This window comes from Calidris pugnax, unplaced genomic scaffold, assembly GCF_001431845.1.
Source record: "Calidris pugnax isolate Ruff unplaced genomic scaffold, ASM143184v1 scaffold266, whole genome shotgun sequence".
NCBI lineage: Eukaryota > Metazoa > Chordata > Aves > Charadriiformes > Scolopacidae > Calidris > Calidris pugnax.
In genome coordinates, this window is record NW_015090998.1 from 202,552 (window position 1) to 227,536 (window position 24,985).

The 24,985-nt window shown below is 53.0% G+C and overlaps 1 protein-coding gene across 4 annotated transcripts in view; it reads right to left on the reverse strand.

Annotated features, from left to right (window-relative positions):
* Positions 1–15: 15 nt before the first annotated feature.
* The window catches only part of CCM2 (cerebral cavernous malformation 2), a 30,668-nt gene continuing 5,698 nt past the window's right edge, over positions 16–24,985 (reverse strand). The window contains exons 2-12 of one of the 4 annotated variants that reach the window (XM_014955485.1): positions 20,727–20,804; positions 9,214–9,387; positions 8,643–8,726; positions 8,325–8,450; positions 7,975–8,032; positions 6,153–6,289; positions 4,936–5,071; positions 3,840–3,897; positions 2,915–3,053; positions 2,116–2,254; positions 16–903 (exon numbers count right to left, since the gene is read on the reverse strand). In XM_014955485.1, coding sequence (XP_014810971.1) covers positions 623–903; positions 2,116–2,254; positions 2,915–3,053; positions 3,840–3,897; positions 4,936–5,071; positions 6,153–6,289; positions 7,975–8,032; positions 8,325–8,450; positions 8,643–8,726; positions 9,214–9,387; positions 20,727–20,804 — 1,410 coding nt within the window. In that variant the 3' untranslated portion in view covers positions 16–622. Of the gene's footprint in view, positions 904–2,115; positions 2,255–2,914; positions 3,054–3,839; positions 3,898–4,935; positions 5,072–6,152; positions 6,290–7,974; positions 8,159–8,324; positions 8,451–8,642; positions 8,727–9,213; positions 9,388–11,739; positions 11,876–20,726; positions 20,805–24,985 lie in introns of those variants that run through there. The other 3 variants (XM_014955488.1, XM_014955486.1, XM_014955489.1) reach the window with 3 other exon arrangements.

Genomic DNA, 24,985 nt, shown 5'->3' on the forward strand with positions numbered 1-24,985 from the left:
TGATTTTTGGGTCCCCCAAACTGGGGGGAAGCAGGGGGGACACACAAAGGGGGCAAATCCTTGTGCTGGAGGGTGATGCCCAGGTAGGATGGCATCTGTGGGTCAGTGTCACCCCCCCCTGGGGACATCCTTCCTTGTCCCCCCCCCAGGCTGGAGAGGGGGGGACACACGTGGAGTTCCCAGGTCAGGAGCCAAAATGCTTCGACGACATGGGACAATGGGTTTAAATAATTCACATTGTGGTAAACTTCATTCAAAAAAAAAAAAAAAGAAACGGGGGGAGGAGGAAGAAGAAGAAGAGGAGGAGGAGGAAGAAGAGGAGGAGGAGGAGGAGGAGGAGGAGGATGAGGAGGAAGAAGAGAGCAGTTACAATAAGGATACCATGTGCAAAACTGTAAACCAGGCAGAGGGTTGTTGTCTCTCCCTCCCTCCCTGGTGAAAAACCAAACCAGGGATGGTTCCTGCACCAAGATCCTCCACCGCTGCGGCCGCTAACGAGGTCGTTAACGAGGACGGGAGAGTAATTAGAGCCCCAACATGACGGGCAGGACACCAGGCACTGCTGCAGGGTCTCTCTCAGGGAGGGTTTTGGGGGTGTCCTCCCCCCTCCGGGGGCTCAGTCTCAGGAGGAGTCGCGGTCCATGCTGCAGCCCAGGGCCTCGATGTCGTTGCTGATGTGGGAGATCATCCGGTCCCACTCGTCCTCCTCGGAAGGGCCCGACTGGTCGTCGGAGCTGCCGGCGGCGCCGTTGCCGTTGGTGGTGGAGTTGGAGGTGGTGCTGAGCGTCCGTCTGTACCTCCCGAAACTGTCCGTGATGATGCCCCGCCCGTCCTTCACCCCGATGGTCTCCAGGAAGTTCTCAAAGTGTTGGCTGTCCTTCTCGGGGATGAAGGGACGAAGACCTTGGGAAGAAGAACACAAGGAAGAACCCATCAGCATCATCCTGTGTTTCGTAGGGGGCAAGGACAGAGGAGTGATGCCAGGGATGGGTTTCCACATGGATCTACTCGGTTGTCTGCAACTCCCTGGGGTTTCTGAGCCTTCCAGCAGAGCACAGCTCCAACATCAAGCCCACCTCAAGGGCTGTGTCCAGTTTTGGGCCCCTTAGGTCAAGACAGACATTGAGGGGCTGGAGCATGTCCAGAGAAGGGCAATGGAGCTGGTTTTCAGCAGCTCCACTTGGAAAAGAGGGTGAAAACCACACAACATTGCGTCTTGGTGCCAAAAAACATCTCCATTTTGGTCCCTGCACCATTGGAAAGCCCCCCTCCCCCCCCCTTGGTGCTGGCTCAGGGACCTGCCCACCCCACAGCTGGAGGAGATGCTCCAGGAGGTGGGACCGTCCTCCTGTCCTAACTCCAGATTGAGATTATTAAAGCCAAAATGAAGTCAAGGAGTTGGAGCGGGAGGGACTGGGAGCCCCCGGGGCTCTTGGGTTCCATTTAATGAAAGGGTCTTGTTAGAATAGAATTATGGAGCAGATGTATGGAATCGTTTTGGTTGGAGAAGACCTTGTAAGATCATCAAGTCCAACCCTTAACCCAGAACACCCAAGTCCACCACTAATCCATGTCCCTCAGCACCATGTTTACCCATCTTTTAAACACCCCCAGGGACGGGGATGTGGATTGTCCCCCTGCCAGGGGGTGCACCTTCCCTCCAGGACTGTGAAGTCTCCTCCAAGGACTCCAAGAACCTCCAAGGTTCAATATTTCCAGACAAATGACACATTCAATACCAGAATCACCCGGTGCAAGGGACCAGAACCCTCTCTCTTCCTACCAGCAGGCACGGAAGAGCCCAGTGGCTGGTCTGGAGGTGGTGCCCAGGCTCCCTCTGCAGTCAGGAGAGAGATGTGAACATCTCAAGGGATGACTCTGAGATGGGGGACCTGAGCTAGATGGACCCAGCTGCCCTCAGGAAGGAGGTATCTCCAAAAGAGAGTTGGCTTGAGATGTTGCTCCTCACTTGGTGACACCCCGAGGAACCTTTGTGCCACCTCCACCCCATCAGGCTGCCCACATGGAAGGTCAGGAGGGCTGAGGAGAAGACCAACGCTGGTTGTCCCCTTCCAGTTGGACATCCAGGATGAGTCCCCAGCAGCCAACACTCACCTAAGAGCAGGAACTTCCTGCTGTCCCCGTAGAGCTGCTTCAAGTTGATGCAGAACTCGTGGATGGAGGCCCCGTTGCGATACTCGTGCAGGAGCATCGCGAACTGCTGGATCTCCTGGGAGGAGAGTTTCGTTCGGAGCTGCAGGAGAGAAGCACAGCTTCAAAAATCAGTCATTTTTATATTTTTTTTTAGGAGGAAGAGGTGATGGGAAGGCTGGGAACGGGGTTTATTGGGATTTTAGTGCTGTTTGACAAGAGCTGCTGCAATGAAAAGCAGGACGGGCTGGTTCAACCACTGCTAAGCTGGCAGCTTCCAAACGGGGACAACGGGACAATGCAGGGACCATGACTCACAAAGTGACAGCGTGGATGGCGTGATGTGTCCTGAGGCTGGGAGAGGGGACAAGAGGGTGAGGACAACCCTGCAGGAGAAGGATGTGAGCCTACAGGCAGGTTCCGTGGGGCCTCCAAGCACAATTTGTATGAGGGGGAGGTTTAGGATGGATATTTAGAAGAATTTCTTCCTGGAAAGGGTTGGCAGAGGCTGCCCAGAGCAGTGGTGGGGTCACCATCCCTGGAGGTATCTAAAAGCCGGGCAGATGTGGTGCTGAGGGACATGGGTCAGTGGTGGGTTTGGTCAGTGTTGGGTTGATGGTTGGACTCGATGATCTGAGAGATCTTTTCCAACCTCAATGATTCTGTGACTCTATGAAAAGGAGGATGGGATGTTCCTACACCAGCACAGGCTCATGTTCTACACCCTAAAGGGAAGAACCACCCCCCCCCAAGGACACCCTACCGTCATCATGTAGTCCTGGAGCAGCTCCGTGGCCGTGGTGCTCAGCTCGCTCTCGCTCACCGTCTTGACGTGCGGAGACTGTTGCGTGGAGAAGGACGAGGGGGAGTTGTCACCTGCATCCAAGGTTTCTGGAAAGGAACTGAAAGGCAAAGAGAAGATGAATCCTCCAAAGCTCCTTGGGCACCTTCTGCATCATCATCACTGGAAGGTGTGGCCCAGGAGAGCCTGGAAGGGTGGAGGGGGACGTGGAGATGGGCTCTCTCTGCAATAAGGCTGGTGTCTGAAGGCTCCCACCACATGGAGATGGGAACTACATGGGTTTGGTGACCCACTGAAAATGAAGCCCTACGTGGGCATCAACCTCCTCCAACTACTTCCTCGTTTTGGAACACAAAATCCCAAACCACCTTATTTCGGTGTTAAACACGAAATTTTCCAACAGTCAATTTTAAACGAGTGGTTTGGGTGTAGCTTTTCAGCCCACAAAATGCTCCCGTTTTTGGTCCTCACCAAGTCAGGAGGCAAAAACCTTTCCAACACAAAGGGGAGTTTAGAGAAAACACCTCTCCCGACTCCAGGTGGACTTCCCCAAGGGAGAGCAGCTGGAGAAGACTACTCTTTTCAGTGGTTCCCAGTGAGAGGACAAGGGGCAATGGGCACAAGTTGGAACATAAGAGGTTCCACTTGAATATGAGGAAGAACTTTTTCATGGTGAGGGTGGCAGAGCCCTGGAACAGGCTGCCCAGGGAGGGTGTGGAGTCCCCTTCTTTGGAGATTTTCAAGACCTGCCTGGATGCCAGACCGAGCAGGAGCTTTTCAAATGTGCAGACGGTGGTGGTTCCTGCTCCGGGGAGGGGGAGGGAGGGGTTTAAACCCATCAGCAAGGCCGTGCTAATTGCTAATTAGGCTCCCAGGTTTCACTTACAAAGTGCTTGCTTCCGTCTCGTAAGATTCCTTCACGTCCACTTTCGTCGAGGAGTCGTCTGCAAGGAAAACAGTCGAGAGGTGGAGTTTGAGAGGCTTTTCCCAGCCCGTGACCTACCCAAAACCACTGGGTTTCAACTCAGTTTTGGCAGCTGGAAGGGGAGAGGCAGCGGGGATGAGATGGTGCTGGGTCAGGACTGGATGTGGACTCAGCTGAGATGCAGAAGGGCAGAGGGATGGTTAAATTAAGTGCCTGAATCCACCACAAATGGAGAAGCAAAGGGTATGGGGGACAAGGAGGATCGGAGATGTCCCCCAGCCCAGCTGCAGGCAGGACACAGCCCTCGTGTCCTTCCACCTCACAGACAATTAAAGCAAAAGAGGGTTTTTCTTCCAACACCCCCCAGGAGGGGAGCCATCAGGCTGGTTCTGACCTCAGACGGTGGCAGGAGGAGAGGTGACAGACGTTGGTGAAGATGGGGAGAGACCAGAAAGCCCCCACAGCCTGGGCTGTGTCCCCAGCAGGGCAAGGGGGGGATTCTGCCCCTCTGCTCTGCTCTGGGGAGACCATCCCCCATAGTGCTGCCTCCAGCTCTGGGGCCACCAACAGCAGAAGGACATGGAGCTGTTGGAGCGGGGCCAGAGGAGGCCCCGGAGATGCTGGGAGGGCTGGAGCCCCTCTGCTGGGAGGGGGGGCTGAGAGAGTTGGGGCCCCTTCCAGTCCCTAAAGAAGGGGGGCTCCAGGAAAGCTGGGGAGGGACTCTGGATGAGGGAGGGGAGCCAGAGGAGGAGGGGGAAGGGTTTGACCCTGAAAGAGGGGAGATTTAGGAAAGATCTCAGGAAGAACTTGTTTGGTGGGAGGGTGGTGAGAGCCTGGCCCAGGTTGGCCAGAGAAGCTGTGGCTGCCCCATCCCTGGAGGGGTTCAAGGGCAGGTTGGAGGGGGCTTGGAGCAACGTGGTGTGGTGGGAGGTGTCCCTGCCCAGGGCAGGGGGTGGCACTGGGGGGGCTTTAAGGTCCCTTCCCACCCAAACCATCCTGTGATTCTACGACTCTCAGCCAGAGGAAGAAGAGTCAAACGGGGAGAGCGCGGCCTCACCGCTGTGTAGGGACAGGTGCCGCGTCGGCGTGGACGCCCCATCGAATATTGCTCTGTCCAAGAAGTCAATCGTGGACTCAGTGTAAACAATCTGGAAGACTTGGCTGAGAAGCGAGCACAGCTCCTCGGCTGTCACCTGGGGAGGGAGCAAAGAAAGGTCAGTGCGAGGCAGAAGACATCATGGTGGTCTTCCTCTTTGGCTCCCTGCAGTGGACACACCATGGGGGCTGCAATTGTCTTCCCAGCGAGGACACGGAACCCACTCATCCCAGATCCAGGACACTGCCCAAGCCACAGGGTCTTCAGGGCTGGAGGTGACAAACCTCAAATCTCACTCCTTCCTCCTGATATCCCCTGGGCTTCTTGGTGCTGGAGGAGATGAACAACTCCTGAGACATACCACCCCTCCTCATCCTCCCCACCCCTCATCATCCTCCCGCCCCACTGGAGGAGCATCCCAGCCCTCTTCAACTGCCCAATCCCAAGAAACAGCAGATTGGATGCTCTCTCATCAACTCACAGCCATCAATTAGCACCCAGATTTCATGCTGATGTTCTGTCCTACTCCTCCCTTCAGCTCCCTGGGGTTTTGGCTACATAACCTACATCCCAAATAGGTGCTGGCACCCCAGAGAGGGTCAGAGCTGAAAACAAAGGGTTCCTGCTGTAGAAGTAGGAGGACACAGGCTGAGATCAAAATCTTTGGATCCGGATACCAACTGAAACAAAATTTCCAGGTCAGCATCAGGGAAATGTCCCAGTTTGCAAAATCCTATTGTGGGAGAGATTCAGTTGCCTTCCCAGCTTTCCTGCTGCTGGAAAAAGCTCTGGGCAGCAACACCACCAAGGGAAAACCATCTCCTGATACCTTCTCATGTCCAAACCAGGTCCTGGGGCTGGGGCAGTGACCAGGTTTTCTCCCCCAGGAGGCACCTCATGTGCCAGCAAACTCCAACCCACACCCCACACTTTAAAAACGTGTCACACAACCTACAGTGCAAACACCTGGTCACACAACAGAGGGGACACTTGGTGAGAGCAAGATGAGGCCACCCTGGGGCTCATTGTGTCTTCATCATCAACCTGAGAGGTCGTGGCCACGCCGCTCTAAGAGCCAGAAAACCTCCCAGTCATCCCAGTGTTGTGGCAATCAGAGAGTGACTCCGGAGGCCACCCCGAGGTGGGACAGAGTTTTAGTAGAGTGTTTCCAGTCTTACTTTATTCTCCGTAGCCAGGACCACCAAGCAACAGGCTTCGACAGGGACCACCCCGCTCTCAGACAGCGAGCCCGAAGTAAGGGCTTTGGAGCTCTCGGCACAGAGACTTTGGCTCGGGGAGATCCCAGGGTCCTGAGCTGAGAAAGAGAAAAGTCGTGATGGGAAGGTGGAGGCAGGGAGAGGACAGCCAGGAGAGGACATCAGGAGCCCGCAGCCAGCAGGAGGGAGCTCTCAGGAGGCTGGTAACTCCACCTGAACAGGGCTAAAATGAAGCTTATAAATGAAAAAACCTATAATTTATAGAATCGTAGAATCATAGAATTTCCCAGGCCGGAAGGGACCTCCAAAGGCCATCTAGTCCGACCCCCCCGCAGTCAGCAGGGACACCCCCAACTAGACCAGGTTGCCCCATATAGCCTCTCCTTGAATATCTCCAGGGATGGGGCCTCAACCACCTCCCTGGGCAACCTGTTCCAGTGCTCCACCACCCTCACAGTGAAGAACCCTCTCCTCATCTCCAGTCTCAATCTGTTCCCCTCCAGCTTGAAGCCATTGCCCCTCATCCTGTCACTGCAGCCCTTTCTAAACAGGCTCTCCCCAGCCTTCCTGTAGGCTCCCTTCAGGTACTGGAAGGCTGCTATTAGGTCTCCCCGGAGCCTCCTCTTCTTCAGGCTGAACAACCCCAGCTCCCTCAGCCTGTCCTCGTAGCAGAGGTGCTCCATCCCCCTGATCATCCTTGTGGCCCTCCTCTGGACCCTCTCCATCAGGTCCATGTCCTTCTTATATTGAGGGCTCAATTTAGAGCCAGTTTCTGACAACTCTGTAAACTCTGTAAAACGCTGCCTTCGTTTCCACGGCTGAGCCACCCTCAGAAAGCCACCAGCAGAATTACAACCTTCTAAGTCACTTACTCATTTATTCTACAGCCTGTCCTTTGCTGTCGCAGGGCTTATAATCCCATAAATCTCTGTCATTACATCTTCTAAGTGGCTCAGCCTCCCCCAGACACTCCAGCCCCTAAACCACTCAGGTTTGACACACGTTGAGCTGCTGGGGCTGGATTTGATATTTCCCCGGGTGTTACAAGAAGTGAGGTGTGGTGGGTATCACCCTGGTTGTTCAACATGGGCATTTAGACACCCAGGACTGCAATGAAATCCTCCTGGAAACCTGCACAAGAAGAGCAGGGTAGGACCCAACACACACAGGGACCAGCTGGAGGAACTGCCTCTACTTGCTGAGGTCCTTGCTGAGCAGGATGGGCAGCACAGAACAAACTACACCAAAATTTTGGCATCAAGATGCCAAATTTTCCTAAAAGTCATTAAATGACAGCTCTTGTGCGAGTCCCAGCACCCTCAGGGGAACACGCATGAACCCAGTCCCTCCTGAACCCCTCCTAGAAAGGGATGGACCAAAACAACTCAAGGCAGGAGATGAGATATAAGAAAGAAATGTTTTATGCTGAGGGTGGTGAGACCCTGGCCCAGGTTGCCCAGAGAGGTGGGAGATGCCCCATCCCTGGAAACATTCAAGGTGAGGTTGGATGGAGCTTTGAGCAACCTGGTTTGGTGGGAGGTGTCCCTGCCCAGGGCAGGAGGGACACTCGATGGTCTTTAAAGGTTCCTCCCCACCCAAACCATTCTATGAAGGACACTGTTGTAGGCCGTTCTCACCCAACATCTCCTTTGTCCTTGGTCAGGCTGGTTGCTGTCCTACCTGAGGACAACACTGGCTGCTGTGGGGCTTGGCCTCACAACCCCAAACACATGGCAACCCCAAACCAGGAGGTTCCAGCCTGTCCATACTGGCCACAACCTACCTGTTTTCAGCACGACCAAGTGAGAGGAGTCGTCTCGGATGTAGGAAACGGACGCGATGTCGTGGATGGGGACCCTGAGGATGAGATCTTCTCCGTCCCTCCACACCAGCTTGATGTTGTAGGCAGAGAGACTGATGACAGCATCGTGTTCTTGGGTCAGCTGCCCTGGGAGCTGGTGTGCTCTCTAAAAATAAACATATTTCCATGGATAAGTTGAACTGTTCCCACTTTTCTAATGGTCTGGTAATGGGCTTCCCTCCCAGGGGATGGAGGACATGAGTCAAGAGCAGCACCCAGCCTTGAGGAAGCTCCAAAAGCCCTTTTTTTTTTTTTTAGGAAACGGACGCGATGTCGTGGATGGGGACCCTGAGGATGAGATCTTCTCCGTCCCTCCACACCAGCTTGATGTTGTAGGCAGAGAGACTGATGACAGCATCGTGTTCTTGGGTCAGCTGCCCTGGGAGCTGGTGTGCTCTCTAAAAATAAACATATTTCCATGGATAAGTTGAACTGTTCCCACTTTTCTAATGGTCTGGTAATGGGCTTCCCTCCCAGGGGATGGAGGACATGAGTCAAGAGCAGCACCCAGCCTTGAGGAAGCTCCAAAAGCCTTTTTTTTTTTTTTCTCTGTTTATCTTAGATAGATAAACAGCAACCTGAGCCCTCACCTTGGCGTTATCGATCAAATGCAGGATTTCCGTGCGACTGGAGGGATTCAGGTACCCTGGGATGGACGTGAGTTGACCTAAATACTGGAAAAGAAGAACCAAATTATTATCACATCACATTTGTGCCAAGCACATCCCCAAACAGCAGAAGACAGACACCACCAACTCAACACAAAGGGCTTGGTGCCCCAAACCCCTGCTTAGAAGCTGCTAAACGCACCTACATACGGAAGATCCCTCATGTCTTTAAGTTATAATAATGTTATGGCCTCAAGTTGCCCCAGGGGAGGTTCAGGCTGGATATTAGGAAAAAAATTTTCACTGAAAGGGTTCTCAGCCATTGGAATGGGCTGCCCAGGGAGGTGGTTGAGGCACCATCCCTGGAGGTGTTCAAAAGACGGGTTGATGTAGTGCTGGGAGGGATGGTTTAGTGATGATGCTCCTTGTTTGTTGTGTGGGTGTCTATTTTTGTCAGTTAGGTTGATGGTTGGACAAGATGATCTTTAAGGTCCCTTCCAACCTAGAAGATTCTGTGATTCTGTGATATGAGCCCCAGCCTGGCAGAATTTACCTTCACTTCTTTCTCGATGTAGTCGTTGAGCAGCACGTCCGGCTCGACGCGGTCGGGCAGGGCCACCACCACCGTATGCAGAGGCCGGCGCTCCGTAACCTTCTCCTGGGCTTTTTTATCCCGACCTTTTTCGCCTTTCAGGAAGACTCGTTTGAAAGGAGACACTATTCCAGGCTGGGGAGAGAAAAAGGGAAATGTTGAGTGAAGGGTGAGAGAGGGATTTTCTGCACCAAAATGGGGGGGAAACCGGCAGAACCTGCTCCAGCCCCAAACATCTGAGTTTTCCCAGCCCCAACCACCCCGTGGACGGGCTGGTTTTAGAGCTACGAATCCAAAAGTGCATGATTTTCCACTGAAATCCCCTTTCCTGCAACGTGTTGCTAGAATACAAGTGTTAATAACCTCCTTTTACCAAAACAGGGTAATTTTACCCCCAAAGTCAGGATGTCCAACCTTTCAGCTAAAAAAAACACCCCACAAATATATACTCAGATTAAGAGGCGTAAGAGTGAGCGAGCAAAATCTAGAGGCTTCCTTCTCACCTTGGTGCAACTGAATATCTTACCCAAGCATTTGAGATGAGGAATTCGAGGAAAGATTAAAAAAAAAGGGAAAGGCAGAGATGCTGCCAACTTGTCTGAGGTCTCCCAGGAGACCCACAAACGTGAGTACAGGACCCAGAAGATGGTGTCCCCCGGGAAAAACAGGTCCTTGTGGCTCCCAAAGCATTGAGTGTTGGGTTTGGAAGAAGGTCGGAGTCGGGCAGCGTGCACACACGGGCTCCCAGCTATAGAGGGAGCATCACAACCATCCTTCCACCACCGGTCTTCTACTGGGTCGTAGGGTGGACACTGCACACCCAGGGATGGTCACGGCAGAGCCAACCCACAGTAGATCCTCACCAAGCTCCACACCAACCTCCCCAAAGGATAAACGACCGGGAGTGAGCGTAAACTTCTCCAATTCCAAGTTTAGCAGCTCAAAGGAATGTTTTGAAGTAGGGAGATCCAGCACGCAGGATTCATAGAATAAGAGAATGGTTTTGGGTTGGAAGGGACATTAAAGCCCCCCCAGTGCCACCCCCTGCCCTGGGCAGGGACACCTCCCACCAGCCCAGGTTGCTCCAAGCCCCCTCCAACCTGCCCTTGAACCCTTCCAGGGATGGGGCAGCCACAGCTTCTCTGGCCAACCTGGGCCAGGCTCCCACCACCCTCAGGGGGAAGAATTTCCTCCTCAGATTTCACCTAAATCCCCCCTTTTTCAGCTTAAAACCCTTCCCCCTCGTCCTCTGGCTCCCCTCCCTCATCCAGAGTCCCTCCCCAGCTTTCCTGGAGCCCCCCTTCTTTAGGGACTGGAAGGGGCTCCAAGGTCTCCCTGGAGCCTTCTCTTCTCCAGGCTGAACCCCCCAACTCTCTCAGCCCCCCCTCCCAGCAGAGGGGCTCCAGCCCTCCCAGCATCTCCGGGGCCTCCTCTGGCCCCGCTCCAACAGATCTACATCCTCAACAGCATCCCTCCCCCCAGAGCCGTGCTCAGGTGCACACATGGGACCTGCTCCCATCAGGTGGCTTCAGCCTCTTCTCCTTGCTTTTCCCAATGCAGATGAGAGTGAAAGATCCCCAGGAACAGGAGAGCTCAAAGCCAGACCGAAAGAATTTGAAACCCTTGTATTAGGATGGGAAAATGGGATGGAAAAGCTCCTGGTTGAACGGTTTTCACCAAATCCCAGAGTGAGCCAGGCGTCATGAGGACATCGGGGACAGCCTGGCCCTGAAACATGTCCCTTGGACCAGGGAGATAAAAATAGAGCGAGTTTATAGGACAAATGGGATAGAAAATGCAGCTAAATGATGCTGGCCTGATGAAACAGCTCTGCCTTCATAGCAGCAGGACCAGAAGTGCAGATTTTGGGGCCAGAATCCCTCTTTTCAGCTGGGATCCCAAACCGGAGCATGTCCCTGCACCGTGCAACCCAGCTGGCTCCTGCCGAGGGGCTGGGAGACCACTCCTGGCCCCAGAAAGGAGAAAATCCTGAAAGAAACGGGTCTTTTTGCCAAAACCAGAGTATGGGGCTCGACCCCAGCTCTGCCACCCCAACGACGAGGGTGTCCGACCTCAAACCCGGGCTGTCGGTGCAGAAAGATCTCGTTCCACCAGCATCTTTTAGGAATCAAAAGCATAAAGATGGGAGAAATACGCTGTGGGGGTCAGGGCTGTACCACAACAGCCCCCCCGGACACGTCCCCCTCCACCAGCCCAGCTCTGGCTCCAATTCACCTCTTCCAGCCCGATCTAAACCAGAAGAAACTCATGGTTTTCCCCTCGAGGACGCAGGTGGAATCCAAAGGGCTGGGAAGACGCTGTGGAGGGATTCCCCGCCACCCCGAGCCCCCCAGGGGGAGGATTTGGGGAGCTCCAAATCCCAGGCGGAGGCGTCCTCCTTCCCCCCCACCCAACCTTGACGTGACGCAACGCGGAAAAGCAGCTTCTGCATTTTCTGGCAGAGGATCTAAAACCAGCAGCACCCACCTCGTTCTCCATCGAAATACCCGGCTACGGGAGAGCGGAACCGAAGCCTTGGGTGGTTTCTTCACCGAAAGCACCTCCTGGGGCTGGGGGAGAAAAAACTGGGACCCTCAGCTCGGAGGGGTTTCTGAAGGGCTGGTGAAGCCACCGGCTTTCATTCGCCTGCCGGCTGGTGGCCAGGAAGTCGCAATAACCACAGCTTCCTCCTGCTCCGCGCAGCGACGGCGACAAAACCAAGTCGTTGGGGAAGAATTCGGTGAGGTTCGGCAGCAACGGGGCCGGGCGCGAGGCGAGGAGAGGAGCAAAAACCCATTGCGCAAAGTTCCACCCCATTCTCAGGTCCCACACCCCTAAAACCCTAGAAACTCCCCCCAAAAAATACCCTTTGTGGCTGTAGCCAGGATGGAAATAACCCCCCAGCCCACAGGAGTCTTTAACCCTGGTTTCTCCTCCCAGTTTCAGAGCTACTTTGTTCTCCAAGGTCCAACAACATCCATGGAGACCAAGGGCTGTAAAGCCTTTTTAAGGCCCATATTTTGAGTTGTAAAGTTTCCCGTTAGGAAAGCAAAGCTCAGAAATGAGGTTAAAAGCTCCCAGGCCTCCCAGGAGGCACTTTGAGAGAGCACAAAGCATTCAAGCGAGCCCCTGCTGGGCTCCGACGCGAGGCCAGGAGTTGGGCTCAGAGGATTAATGAAAGCAAGTTGCTAATTGCACAGATGGAGAATCAAATTAAAAAAGGCGATGGCGGTGATTTCCCCGATGAAATCCACCCATCGAGCAGAGGCAAGAAGGAGGTCGGTTAAAGAAGGACCCGAAGACCTGCTGCTTGCACCGAGCAGGTTCCCATCCGGGGGATGCTGCAGAGGAGAGAAGGATCCCATTTCTCCTTAAAACCCATAAAATCAAAGTTTGTTCTCTATTTTTCCCCCCCTTCCTTGCCCACGATTGCAATCCCCAAAGGTGATTTCCCAGCCCACCACCCTTGCGAGGTGGTCTGGAGGCATCTTCTGCAGCATCTGCCGCAAAAGCCCCAGGGCTCAGCCAAAAAGACCATCCCAGCTGCCAGGAGCTCCTTCCCAAACCTCCATGGTTTGGTCCTCAAAAGCATTTATGGCTTGAATTCAGGAGAAGAGGGAGGGAAGGGGTTACACGAACACCTTGTGTGACCCAGGACTTGGCATTTCATGGAGACAGGGCAAGATGGTTACTCCTCAGGGCCTCCTGCTGCCGACGGCTCCAAAATTCAGGAGGAAACCAGTCATTTCAGGAGGAAAATAGTCATTTCATCCACTTAATGAGGCATTTTAAGACTTAAATCATTGAGGGAGAGCGTCTCAAAGCTGGGTTTAACCCACCAGGCCACACTGACAGGGAAAGGCCCACCATCAGGCAGGGGAGGGGGCTCTAAGAAGAACATCAGCCAGGCTTTGGTTGGATTTTTTTGGGGGAGATCCAGCTCATCTAATGTATGTTGATGTAAGTTTAAATGAGGAACACTGGTGAGGAACCAGGATCCTCCAAAAATCCCAGAACCAGGACCCATGGCTCTGCTGCCACCAGGTTCCAGGGACACTCCTGGCCACGGCCAACCCCTCCTGGTTTTGGTGGCCAAGGTGGAAGAGATGACCTCATCTGAGCCACCTGCTGCTGCTCCAGGGGCTGCAAACTCAACGGAAATAGGACAAACACTCAGGAAAAAGCCAGTGAGTCCTGGCCAGGGCAGGTTGTTAAACCAGTAATTAATCTCAGGAAAAACAGCCCGACCCATCCTTAAACCTTCAAGATGCTGTTGAAGAAGGAACCTCCATGTTCTCTTCCCCTTGAAAGCTCTCAGGGTGATCGGGGATGTGAGGAGTTAAATCAAAGGCGTTTGTAACCTCATTAATATCCCCCATCTCACAACACAGAGACTTCAAAAACCACTTTATTTGGTGACCCAAATAAGCAGCCCCCACCCTCGAGAGGGCAAGACCAGGGCTCTCATGGTGTAACTCCAGTCCCACCAGAGGTAGGATGACCAACAAGGTGCACCTTCCCCTTCCTGCTGGGAAAAAAGCAGGGTAATCCCTGGATCAGAAGCAGCACCCACTTCAGTACGAAGAATTTAGGGAAAATTAGGGAAAAGGAAGAATTTCCACTTCATTTAGAGCATTATTACTCCAGCTGGAGCATCAAGGTGGTTTTTTTTTTAAATTTCTTGGGCTGCTTTCACCCTGGACGCATCCAAAAAATCAATGGGGTCTTGGACATCTCCTTTAAATTCGTTCAACCCCTTTGAGTCAAACACAAAGGAGAAAGAGCATCCCCCTCCTTAGGAGCAGAAACCGCCTCTTAATCCCCCTGGAGTGGATTAACTCAAATGCAAATGTGTAAGGCTAATTATCCCCCAGGAGATTAGAGTTCTTAAAAGCCACCCAGTGCTGGCCAGGGTGTCCCCAGGGACACCCCACATCCCAAATCCAGTTATCCTGGTCCTAAAAGGGAGCACTGAGGACGGAGAAGGCTCAGCTCCAGGAAGCATCCGCACAAAGGCAGAGGGTGATAGCGGCTGTGGGTGAAATAATTAATTAATCAAGCCCAAAGGGGCTCCAAGTCAGCTCAGTGCTGGTGGAGGAAACCAGGAGAAGGACCCCAGTGGAGCAGGTGGAAGGGCAAGAAGTCACAGGAGGTGCCTGCAATAATAAAACGTGAAACCAAGCAAGAAAAAAACTCCTTTGGAACATTTAGAGAAGAGTTGGCCGTCAAGAAGTGAAGTCCAACCTGTCTCCAGCGTGGAGACACCAGGGAAATATGGACTCTGGGGGTTCAGCCACCACGGTACCAGCTACATCCTGATGCCAAGAGGAGGTTTGTACCCAAATGGCTACTGATTCCTCAGCCTGGTGGCAGAAGGAAGCCCCAAAAGCCTTGTTTGGCTCTGCCTGAATGAGGTGGGTCTCCATCCAGAATTGCTCAGGGGCTTTCTTCCTGAGAAACAGGGAGAAACAGCACAACACAAAGGCTCTTGGACAATAAACCACCAGCCCAACTCCTGCCCTGGCAGCAATGGGTAGTACTGGGGGGAAGCAGAGGGGCCAGGTAGGCTTTGAGCATCTCCAAGGACAGAGAACCTGTAGCCTCCAAGGCAACCTGTCCAGTCTTTGACCATCCTCACGCTTAAAGGAAGTTTATTATGCTTGAACACAAGTCCCTGTGTTTCAGTTTGTGCCAGTAGCCTCTTGTCCTGACACTGGGCACCACTGGGAAGAATCTGGATCCTCCTCCTCTTCTTCACACACTCCTATGAGGTCTTTATATACATTAATAAGATCCCTTGAGCCTTCTCCAGGTTGAAGAGTCCCATCTCTCAGCTATCCTTCATGCAAGAGATGCACCCTCTGCTGGATTCACTCCAGTACATCCCCATCTCTTCTACTGGGAGTTCCAGGGGGTCACCTCCTGCAGTCCCACCTCTCCCAGCTTTTCCTCATGCAAGAGATGTTGCAGGCCCTTCATCCTCTGCTGGATTCACTCCAGTACATCCCCATCTCTTCTACTGGGAGTTCCAGGGGGTCACCTCCTGCCCCCAGGCAGCCCAGGAGACCGGTGGCCATCCCTGCTGGCTCACACTCACCTTGGTGCCCACCAGGACCTCTTCTGGTCCTGGACCAGAACAAGGCAAGGGGACTCAACCAAGGACCAGGAGGAGCTATGGGTGTTCAGTTGTGACACCCAGCCCACCACCAGCAGCCCCGAGCAAGAGCCCTGGGTTTCTGAGCAGGGATGGGAGGCTCTGAAGCGCTGCCCAAGGAGCAGGACCCTCTCCTGCAAGGGGACTCAACCAAGGACCAGGAGGAGCTATGGGTGTTCAGTTGTGACACCCAGCCCACCACCAGCAGCCCCGAGCAAGAGCCCTGGGTTTCTGAGCAGGGATGGGAGGCTCTGAAGCGCTGCCCAAGGAGCAGGACCCTCTCCTTTAACTTCACTGGGGTGGTTTCGCTGAGGAACATCGTTTGATGCTGACAGGCTGGGTAGGAAAACAGCATTCAGTAAGATGGGATGGTCCCCACCACCCTCCAGAACCCCCAGATACACCACTCTGCCCACCAGAGGGAAATAAATAAAATAAACTTTAACTTCACTGGGGTGGTTTCGCTGAGGAACATCGTTTGATGCTGACAGGCTGGGTAGGAAAACAGCATTCAGTAAGATGGGATGGTCCCCACCACCCTCCAGAACCCCCAGATACACCACTCTGCCCACCAGAGGGAAATAAATAAAATAAATTCATATTTCAGCCAGAAACGCTGTATTTGGTTTCAAAGCCGCTCCTTCAAACGAGCACGTTATTAAAGCTAAGAAATGAAGAAACACAATTTTCCTAAAAATAGTGAGCTGGCGCCTAAGTCTCTATCAAAAAAAAAACAACAAACAAGGCAGCAGCTCAAGACGAAAAGGCGACGGTTGCACAAAACCCCACTTCCAAAACAAGGCTCAGCTCCGTGTTTTCACGTTTCGGAGCGCGTTGCCAGCCGGGCTCCGACAGGATTTTCCTCTAAGGCAAGAGGAAAGGAATTTTCCCCGGCTATTTTTAGCAGAGCCTGGGTTCCCTCCCTCCCTCCTCCTGAAGAAGAAGAGATTCCTACCGCCCGGAGCTCAGTCCTCCACCCACGGCTTTCATCTCCGGGTGCGGAGCCTGAGCCAGGCTGAGCCGACACATCTGGAATGGGAAGCTGGAGGAAGAGTTTGTCTTGACTCAGCTTCTTGCCCAGAAGATCCAGACCTGGGAGTTCCTCCTCTGATGTACGTTGATATTGAGGGGTTCCAGAAGATCCAGACCCAGGAGTTCCCCCTCCGATGTACGTTGATATTGAGGGGTTCCAGAAGATCCAGACCCAGGAGTTCCCCCTCTGATGTACGTTGATATTGAGGGGTTCCAGAAGATCCAGACCCAGGAGTTCCCCCTCCAATTGCATTGATATTGAGGGGTTCCAGAAGATCCAGACCCAAGAGTTCCCACTCTGATGTACATTGATATTGAGGGGATCCAGAAGATCCAGACCCAGGAGTTCCCCCTCTGATGTTGAGGGGTTCCAGAAGATCCAGACCCAGGAGTTCCCCCTCTGATGTATGTTGATATTGAGGGGTCACAGAATGGTTGGTGTTGGAAGGGACCTCTGGAGATCATCTCCTCCGACCCTCCTGCCAAAGCAGGGCCACCCAGGGCAGGTTGAACCAAAAGTTTGGGGCAGGACGAAGCTCCTCATTAACTAATGGAACCAAAGAACACCTCAATGTTGATGTTGTGCACAAAACCAAGTGTTCAGTAACACTGACCACTCCGAGCCCAAAATTCTAGGAGCTGGGGAAGGGAAGGAAGTGGTGACCATGGGAATGTCTAAGCTCCTCCATAGAATGGTTCAGGTTGGAAGGAACCATAAAGACCACCCAGTGCCACCCCCTGCAGTAGGCAAGGACACCTCCCACCAGACCAGGTTGCTCAAAGCCGCCTCCAACCTGACCTTGAACCCCTCCAGGGACGGGACAAGCACCATCCTCCAGCACAACCACTTGAGTTCCATTTTCCAGATGATTATTCCCATTTTTTGCATATGGAAAGAGGAAAGGTGGAAGCCCCAGACCTGTCATCACGTTGTTTCTGGCTGAGAGGATCCCTTCCCAGGGAATAACCTCGGTGTTGACTCACTGTAGACACAAACCGCCCGACGGGTTTCTGTCTAGACGGTCAGATAAAGGATCTGGGGAGGTTCCTGGCAGCAGGAAATAAGGTCTGGTTTGTTTTAGTGTCTTCTCTGGGATTCATTTTCGTCCGTCCAAGGAGCCAAAATCCCTGCATTAAGAATGCGCATTTGCAGCTTCTCCACCTTGAAGGGTTTCTGTCCTCAGGACACACCGTTGGGGCCACCAAGGGACCTCCTTCTCCTCTGTCCATAAAAACAAAGTGGGACCAGCTCCTTCAGGAGTTCTTGGAGAAAAGGCGGTTGGCGATGTCCGTGTAGTCAGACACCGCTAAGGATCCTGCGTCCAGGCCCAGAGGCCGGTGGGTTGATGCTGCTGGTAGCCAAGGAACCCGCTCCAAAAGATCCCCAAGCTGCTTTTCCACACCAAAACCACTCAAGGAAATCCACAGAGGTGCCCAACGTCCCATCTCCCTGCTTGGCTGCTGTGTAGACCTGTGCAGCTGAAGGGTGGTGGGTTCATACCTTCACGAGAAGGTATCCAAGGATCGTCTTTTTGGGCAGCACGCTCAAGAACAAAGTTCTTGGGATCACTCCCCAGGATGTCCATCCCTTTAGTCCCTCTGAGGACACAGAGAATTAATTCACAACAACCCTGGAAAGCCCCAGCACATCCCAAACCCAACACCACTGAGATAATCGTGTGTGATTCACAGCACAGAGGAGAACAGAGGAGTCATGTGGGACAACCTGGGTTTGTGTCCACATGGCACAGGGATGACCTCCCAAGCTATTTTAGGACATCCAAAAACCACCTCCTCCCAAACCCAACCTCCCCCTGTGCCCAAAGACCTCTCAGCCAGCGTTTTGCATGAATGACACCAGTTGAAGAGGCGGTGGCACTGGTTTCCCAGACAGGTCCTGCAAGGAACATCTCCTGAGGTGACATCCAGCTCCCCGAGGGCAGAGCTGCTTCCCTAAATCCAGCTTCAAAAGCAACTCCAGTTTTATTTAAAGGCTTCCAAAAAGCAGCTGGCAGCCTGTCTGGACCCCCACATCCAGGCACTCCCACCAGAGCTGAGGTGGACACCTCATCTACCTTGGATGGACACATCCTTCAGACAGGCTGTATTTTTTCCAGCAGAAAAAAAAAAACAAGAAAAAGCTTTTCCCCACCGGGAGGCCCCTCAGCCTTTTTTTTTTTTCACGTCAAAGGTCCAAGATTCCATGGCAGCTTTGAAGAAATCCAATTTTTACTAAGTTCTTCCTTGTCCTTGTAGATGTACCAGCTCTTTCTGCAAGGCCAAGCTGTCCAGAACCCCCAGGGAGGAACATCCTGCCAAACCTGATGATATTTTAAGCTGCTGCTTTACAAGATTAACGACCTTCTCAAAGAGGCACTGTTTTTTAAGAGATATGGACCATGGCCACCACACTAGCCATCCTGGCATCTGCTACAACATCTGTCTTCAGCTTCGGTGTAGAAAGCTCCTTCCTCCGCACCAAACGAACTTTTTGGCTGACCCACCACCCTCATCCCACCAAAGCTCTTGGCTTCACCAGCTCTGCCATCTTCTTGAAGAGCAATATCCACAAAATCACGACTGGCAGACTCATCTCCAACAGGTCATCACAGGGAGAGGAAAGGGATTAGACCTTCCCCTTTGGGCAGAACCAAGCTGCCAGACCAGGTCAAGTCATCTCAGGTGACGTCCAACACGGAAAGCCCCAAGTCCTCAACCTCCTACTCCTCAATTTTGCCTCCCATTTAGGGCTCCCTTCACCCAGCACATGATGCTCCCCCAGTCACACACCTCCCAACACACACAGGAGCTCCAAGAAGGGGTCTCCAACAGCAGTAGGATTTCAGAAGAACACAAGCCATGTTTGTTGAGCTGAGCTCATCTCATGACCTCCACCAGCAGCCAATGACCAGTGTCCCATGTGCTGGTGTCCCTCACCCCCAGACACCTCCCTCCAGGGCTGGGTGTCACCCCCTGTGGCTACATCTCCTTCCCACCACCACTGTACCCAGGTCTCCACAATGCCCCAGCAGAAGACAAGCCTTTGGCTTTCTCCAGGCTTCATACAAACCCACGTTGCCCTAAAGCCCTTCCTGGCAGCCTGGAGCTATGCAGATAGCCTGACGACGTATTAATTATTACTAATTAATCCCTCTAGTGCAGCGCTAACGAGGCTTTGGCTTTTGGTTCCTGCAAGAAAAGGATGTGGAGCCCCAAACGCTCCCACCCAAGAGCAACAGGAGCAATTGGTGGCTGGAAAACACTTCTAAGGAGAGGTCACAGGAAGCACGTTTTGGGAAATAAAGTCCCAAATCTGCTTTAACAGCAGGGCCCCTTCAATCCCCACCCACAGCAGCAGAGAGAAACCCTCCCAGGAGGCTTCACACCTCAAATTAAACCAGGGAAAAGGGGGCCATTTCCTCTTCTTAATAAAGGAATCGCTTTATTTTACTGACCCGACGAGGTTAGAAAACAAAAGCAGGGAAGCCCCTGGAGTTCACAGTCTCCATCCAGCAGCACAAAGGGCACTTTCGGGGCCAGTTTTTGGAGCTTGGAATATTTGCTTGGGTGAACTTCTGCTGCATCAGCACTAGAAGGGCTTGGTATCGTGCTTCTGGGAAGGTAGACACAAAAAGGTGCTTGGAGAAGCCTAGTGAAAGGCTGGGGACCAAGTCTCCAGACACGAGTCAGAGTGAAGAATTTGAAGGACTTTATGGAAAACACCACTTTGAAGTCTCTTCTTCTAAAGGGCATCAAAGCCAGTAAAACAGGCTAAAGCAGAGCAGAGTTTTTTATGCAAGTCAAACTAAATTTGAAGGGATGTTTCAAGAAGCCTATAATTTCTCTTCTGAAGATGTGGGCTCACCAGCTCTTCCCTAGGGCTGGGGCTCCGGGGCGGTCCCTGGGCAGAGCCACAGATTGCTGAGCTGGTTTGAAGCAGGGAGAAGCCCCACAGAGAGACAAGAGCTCTCAGGGACAACGATGACACGTTTCTGGAGGGTGGGTGACAAGGCAAAGGAGGGGGAAACTGCCCCAAACCACATCTCCTCCAAGCTCCCGAGGCAGAGTCTGGAATCTCCACTTCCACCACCGCTGGGTCTGGCTCCTGCCACCTCCTCTGTTCGGAGCCGACCGCTCAAGAATATTTATTTACTTCAAATTTTGCCAAGATTTTGAGAAACTGGCCATTTAGGAATCTATCCCCCCTCTTCCCCCCCTCCCCCTTGGAATTCCTGCCCAGAGGAATTCAGGGGAAGCAAGAGCTCTCATTACACAGCCGGGCTCTGACCTTTGTGTCTCGCAGACTCTGGCTTCGGCGATTCACTTGGCACTTCCACGGGTTTCCATAAATCCTTTCACCGCTTTCCTGCCAAAGTTCATTTCTTTCAGATATTTTTAATTTATTTACAGGGCTCTCCGCCCTGTAAATACCCAGGCAGACCCACCGGAGACCACAGCTGCCTCCAGCCTGCTGTGGGTCAGACCCAAACCTCCCATTTTGCCCAGTTCAGCCACCCAGAAACCGGGAGCTGCGATAAGGAAACGGCACAAGCTCCCCTCACGTAATTAATCCCATTTATTTCAGCCCCTAGTTCTGCTTTTAACCCGCCTTTAAGGCACCGTAAGACAGAGACACCGGGTGATTTTAGAGCAGTTTCATCTTGGAAATACCAGTGGAGGCGACGCGGTGATTTTTGGTTATCCCACCTCGCCCCTGGGGAAATCTCAGCGTCTTAAAAGGGAGGCATCAAAATAGAGATTAAGGCAGGAAGCAGCTGTAGTTTGAGATCAAGAATGTAAAACAAGTTTAAAAACCCAGATGTCAGGCTCCCTGGGAAGCCTTTCACTGGTGTCTGGGCTGGTCCCATTGGCACCAAGTCTCCAAGTTCCTGGAGAGGAGGAAAAAGAAGCCCCACTCTGTGCACTCCAGCTTGGAAAAATAAGCTGTTTCTAAGTCCACCACGGTGTGGGGACATGAAATGACCAGGTAATGTTCTTCAATTCGGAGGTGAGGATCATGAAGCTTGTTTAGAAGGAAGAGAAATGGAACAAAGTCACCCAAAACCTAATGCTGGGAGGGCTGAAGCCCCTCTGCTGGGAGGGGGGGCTGAGAGAGTTGGGGGGGGTCAGCCTGGAGAAGAGAAGGCTCCGGGGAAACCTTGGAGCCCCTTCCAGTCCCTCAAGGGGCTCCAGGAAAGCTGGGGAGGGACTCTGGATGAGGGAGGGGAGCCAGAGGAGGAGGGGGAAGGGTTTGACCCTGAAAGAGGGGAGATGGAGCTGAGCTGTGGGGAAGAACTTGTTTGGTGGGAGGGTGGTGAGAGCCTGGCCCAGGTTGCCCCGAGAAGCTGTGGCTGCCCCATCCCTGGAGGGGTTCAAGGGCAGGTTGGAGGGGGCTTGGAGCAACCTGGGCTGGTGGGAGGTGTCCCTGTCCAGGGCAGGGGGTGGCACTGGGGGGGCTTTAATGTCCCTTCCCACCCAAACCATTCTATGATTCTAAAAACAGGAGACTTACAGACTCAAAGGATGCAGAGTTAAGATTTGAACACATTAATCCCCTCCACAGGCTGGGGAGAAGGTCGCTCCCGCTCTGCTCTATATCCATGGACCCTCAATGATCCCTTGGCCACACAGAGCAATCAGGATATTTCCTGCTATGAGAGAACATCTTATTCCCACCCTGACTGGATAGAAAATACCTGCATGGGTCAGGCTGGACGACTACTACAGGTGTCTACGAGGACAACCAAGAGATGATTAAGAGGAGCTTCCATCAGAGAAGGCAGGAGGAGCGACTGGCAGCACTAGAACACAAGACTTGTGGCAGATGTTGGGCACCACAGACCGTAGGGCACAGGAGAACTTCCCAGTTTTGCTTCCAGCAAACTCCAGCTGAAACCCAGTCCTGGAGACGGCTCCTCAGGCAGCAGCACCTTCCCACGGAGCAGGATTTGCTGCTGTATTTTTAGCCCTTTTTACAGTCTGGAGAATAAATGAGACCCAAAGACCTTTGCTGAACGTGGGGCTTGAAGTTTCTAAAGTTGAACAAGCCCCCAAGACCTGGGGCCACCTCTCCTCACACCCCACCCCAGCACAGGTCTGGAGCCAGCTCAGACTCTGTGGTTCTGCAGAGCACCTTCTCCCTCAATCGACTTCATTTTGCCACAGCTAAATCCCAGGGAGAAAGGATCAAAAGGCACCAGAGGCTGATTTGGTTTTGTGAAAAGTAAAATAAATGGAGATTAAGCCTGTCTGAGACTCAAACGCTGCCCCAGAGCAGGGAAAGGATTAGGAGGAGCCACCACCAAGGAGATGAGTTACTAACTCTCTGCTAAGTCGTTGCTTGAAGAGTTGTGATCCTGGTGGTCCCACAGCAAACCTAGGGGCTTCCTGGTCATATCCCTGGAGAACCAGCCTTCTGTGGGTCCGTGGAGATGAGCCTTGGACCAAAACACATCCCACAGGGCAGAGCTTTGTGTCTGCTGGTGGATCCTCGTGCTGGAAATATGGGAATTGCTCAAGGTCAAGGAGGTCTCTGGGCTGAAGAGGCACCATCTCACCCCAGAGCTCTACTCCTGCAGGGCTCCAGGCTTCCACCAGCACAGAAACAGGCTGCAGCTCTGAAACAAACTGTCATCTCTCTGGATGTTACACACACCAAAGGGAGACATCAGAGCTCCAGTGCTGCTCCACAAGGAACCGGGGCTGCAGGGTCAGGGACACCTCACACTTTCATCTGGGGCTGGACCCAGACTCGTGTTGGGTCAGAGCTTCCATCATGGAAAGTTTTCCAGGGTTACCCTTTTGGAAGCCAGTATTATCCCCACTTCAGGCAGTGTCTTGTGCGAGTTTTTGGAAGCTGGAGCTCTGTCTGCTGTTCTCTGACCAAACAGCAAAGCAAGTATTTACCCAATTACATGGTGGAGTTATTTCATACCGAGCAAAACCCACAAGAGCACAACTATTTGGCCACGGGTGTGTGAGACCAGGGGAAGTCTGTGTTACATTAAAGCCCTGGTGTGGGATCTGTCCTCTCCCTCAGCAGCAGAGGGGGGTGCACTGGAGGTTACCAGAGCCTGAAGGTCCAAACTGGGACCATGAGCTTCTCTGGTTGTGAAGCTTTAGTCCCAAATAGAATGATAGAATGGTTTGGGTTGGAGGAACCTTAAAGATCCTCCAGTTCCACCCCCTGCCCTGGGCAGGGCCACCTCCCACCACACCACGTTGCTCCAAGCCCCCTCCAACCTGCCCTTGAACCCCTCCAGGGATGGGGCAGCCACAGCTTCTCTGGCCAACCTGGGCCAGGCTCTCACCACCCTCACACCAAACAAGTTCTTCCTCATGGTGGGAAGCTGGGATGCCCCTCCCAGCAACATCACCACCCTCCACCACAAAAATGCCAGGCATCCTGCGTTCAACCAAGTCAAGCATCAGGTCGCAAGTGACCTCTCAAGCTTCAAGTTGTCCCTATTTTGGGGATGTACATTGTGTTCGAGACATGCCTGTGGTTCCCACCCAGCCCCAAGGCCCAGAGCAGCAGGACACCACCACAGCCACACAACTATTGAACATGCAGGATGTTCCCACCTACCACAAGAGGCACAAGGTCATCAGGATAGAAGCAGTGCAGGAAGGACAACCCTGCTGTGAAGCCCTCCCTGGTCCTCAGAGGAAGCTCCACCATGTGAGGTGTGCTCCATGCCCACCTACACCACACTCCATAAGTGCTCTTGGCCCTCCAGCCAGGAGGTGTAGACCTAAAACCAGGAAAGGACCTGCTGGAGATGCCCCATGCCGTATTTCCCACCACAGCTGAGACCCCCAAAGCTAGAAGAGGTCACCCACCATGCAAGGAGAGGACCCCACCAGCATCCCAGAGCCCTGGGAGAGGTGGGAGCAAAGCTCTACATGCTGCAGGACAACACCAAGACCTTTTTCCAGAGTCCTTCATTCCTTCATGACACCATGAAAGTCCTCCCTCTGCCCCAAACAAGGCAGAGGGTCTCCAAGTAGGACACAGAGGAGACTGAAACACACCTTACAAGGAGAAAGACTCACACTGAACTTCAGGAACCTGACCAGGAACACTCTTCCCACCTTTCCCTTTAGCTGGAATTACAGACCCAGGCTCCGTAGGCAGAGCAGGAAAACCGATGTGGATGCTTTCAGCAGCCTAAAAACCTCCCACCAAGCTAAAAATATACAGATACTGCCTTCACCCAAGTGGCCTAAATAAGTGAAATCGGGGAAGAACCATTCCTGCAGCAACAGAATCTCAGATGGGAATGTGGGTGAGGGGCTCAAAAAACCCTGGTGGATATTCCAGCAGGAACAACCTGGATATTCGGGACGGCAAAGGAAGCTCCAGCAACTTGTCCTAAAAAGAGAAACTCTCACAGAACTGTGACATCCAGCTCAGCCCCTCAATATTTTTTATATTAAAGCTCACTCTGCACCCAGCTTCAAGAAGAACCATCTCTATTTCAGCTCTTTAATAACCACTTTGCTTCCCCCTCCTCCAAGAAGCTTCTTGGCTTCCCATTCCCTCCC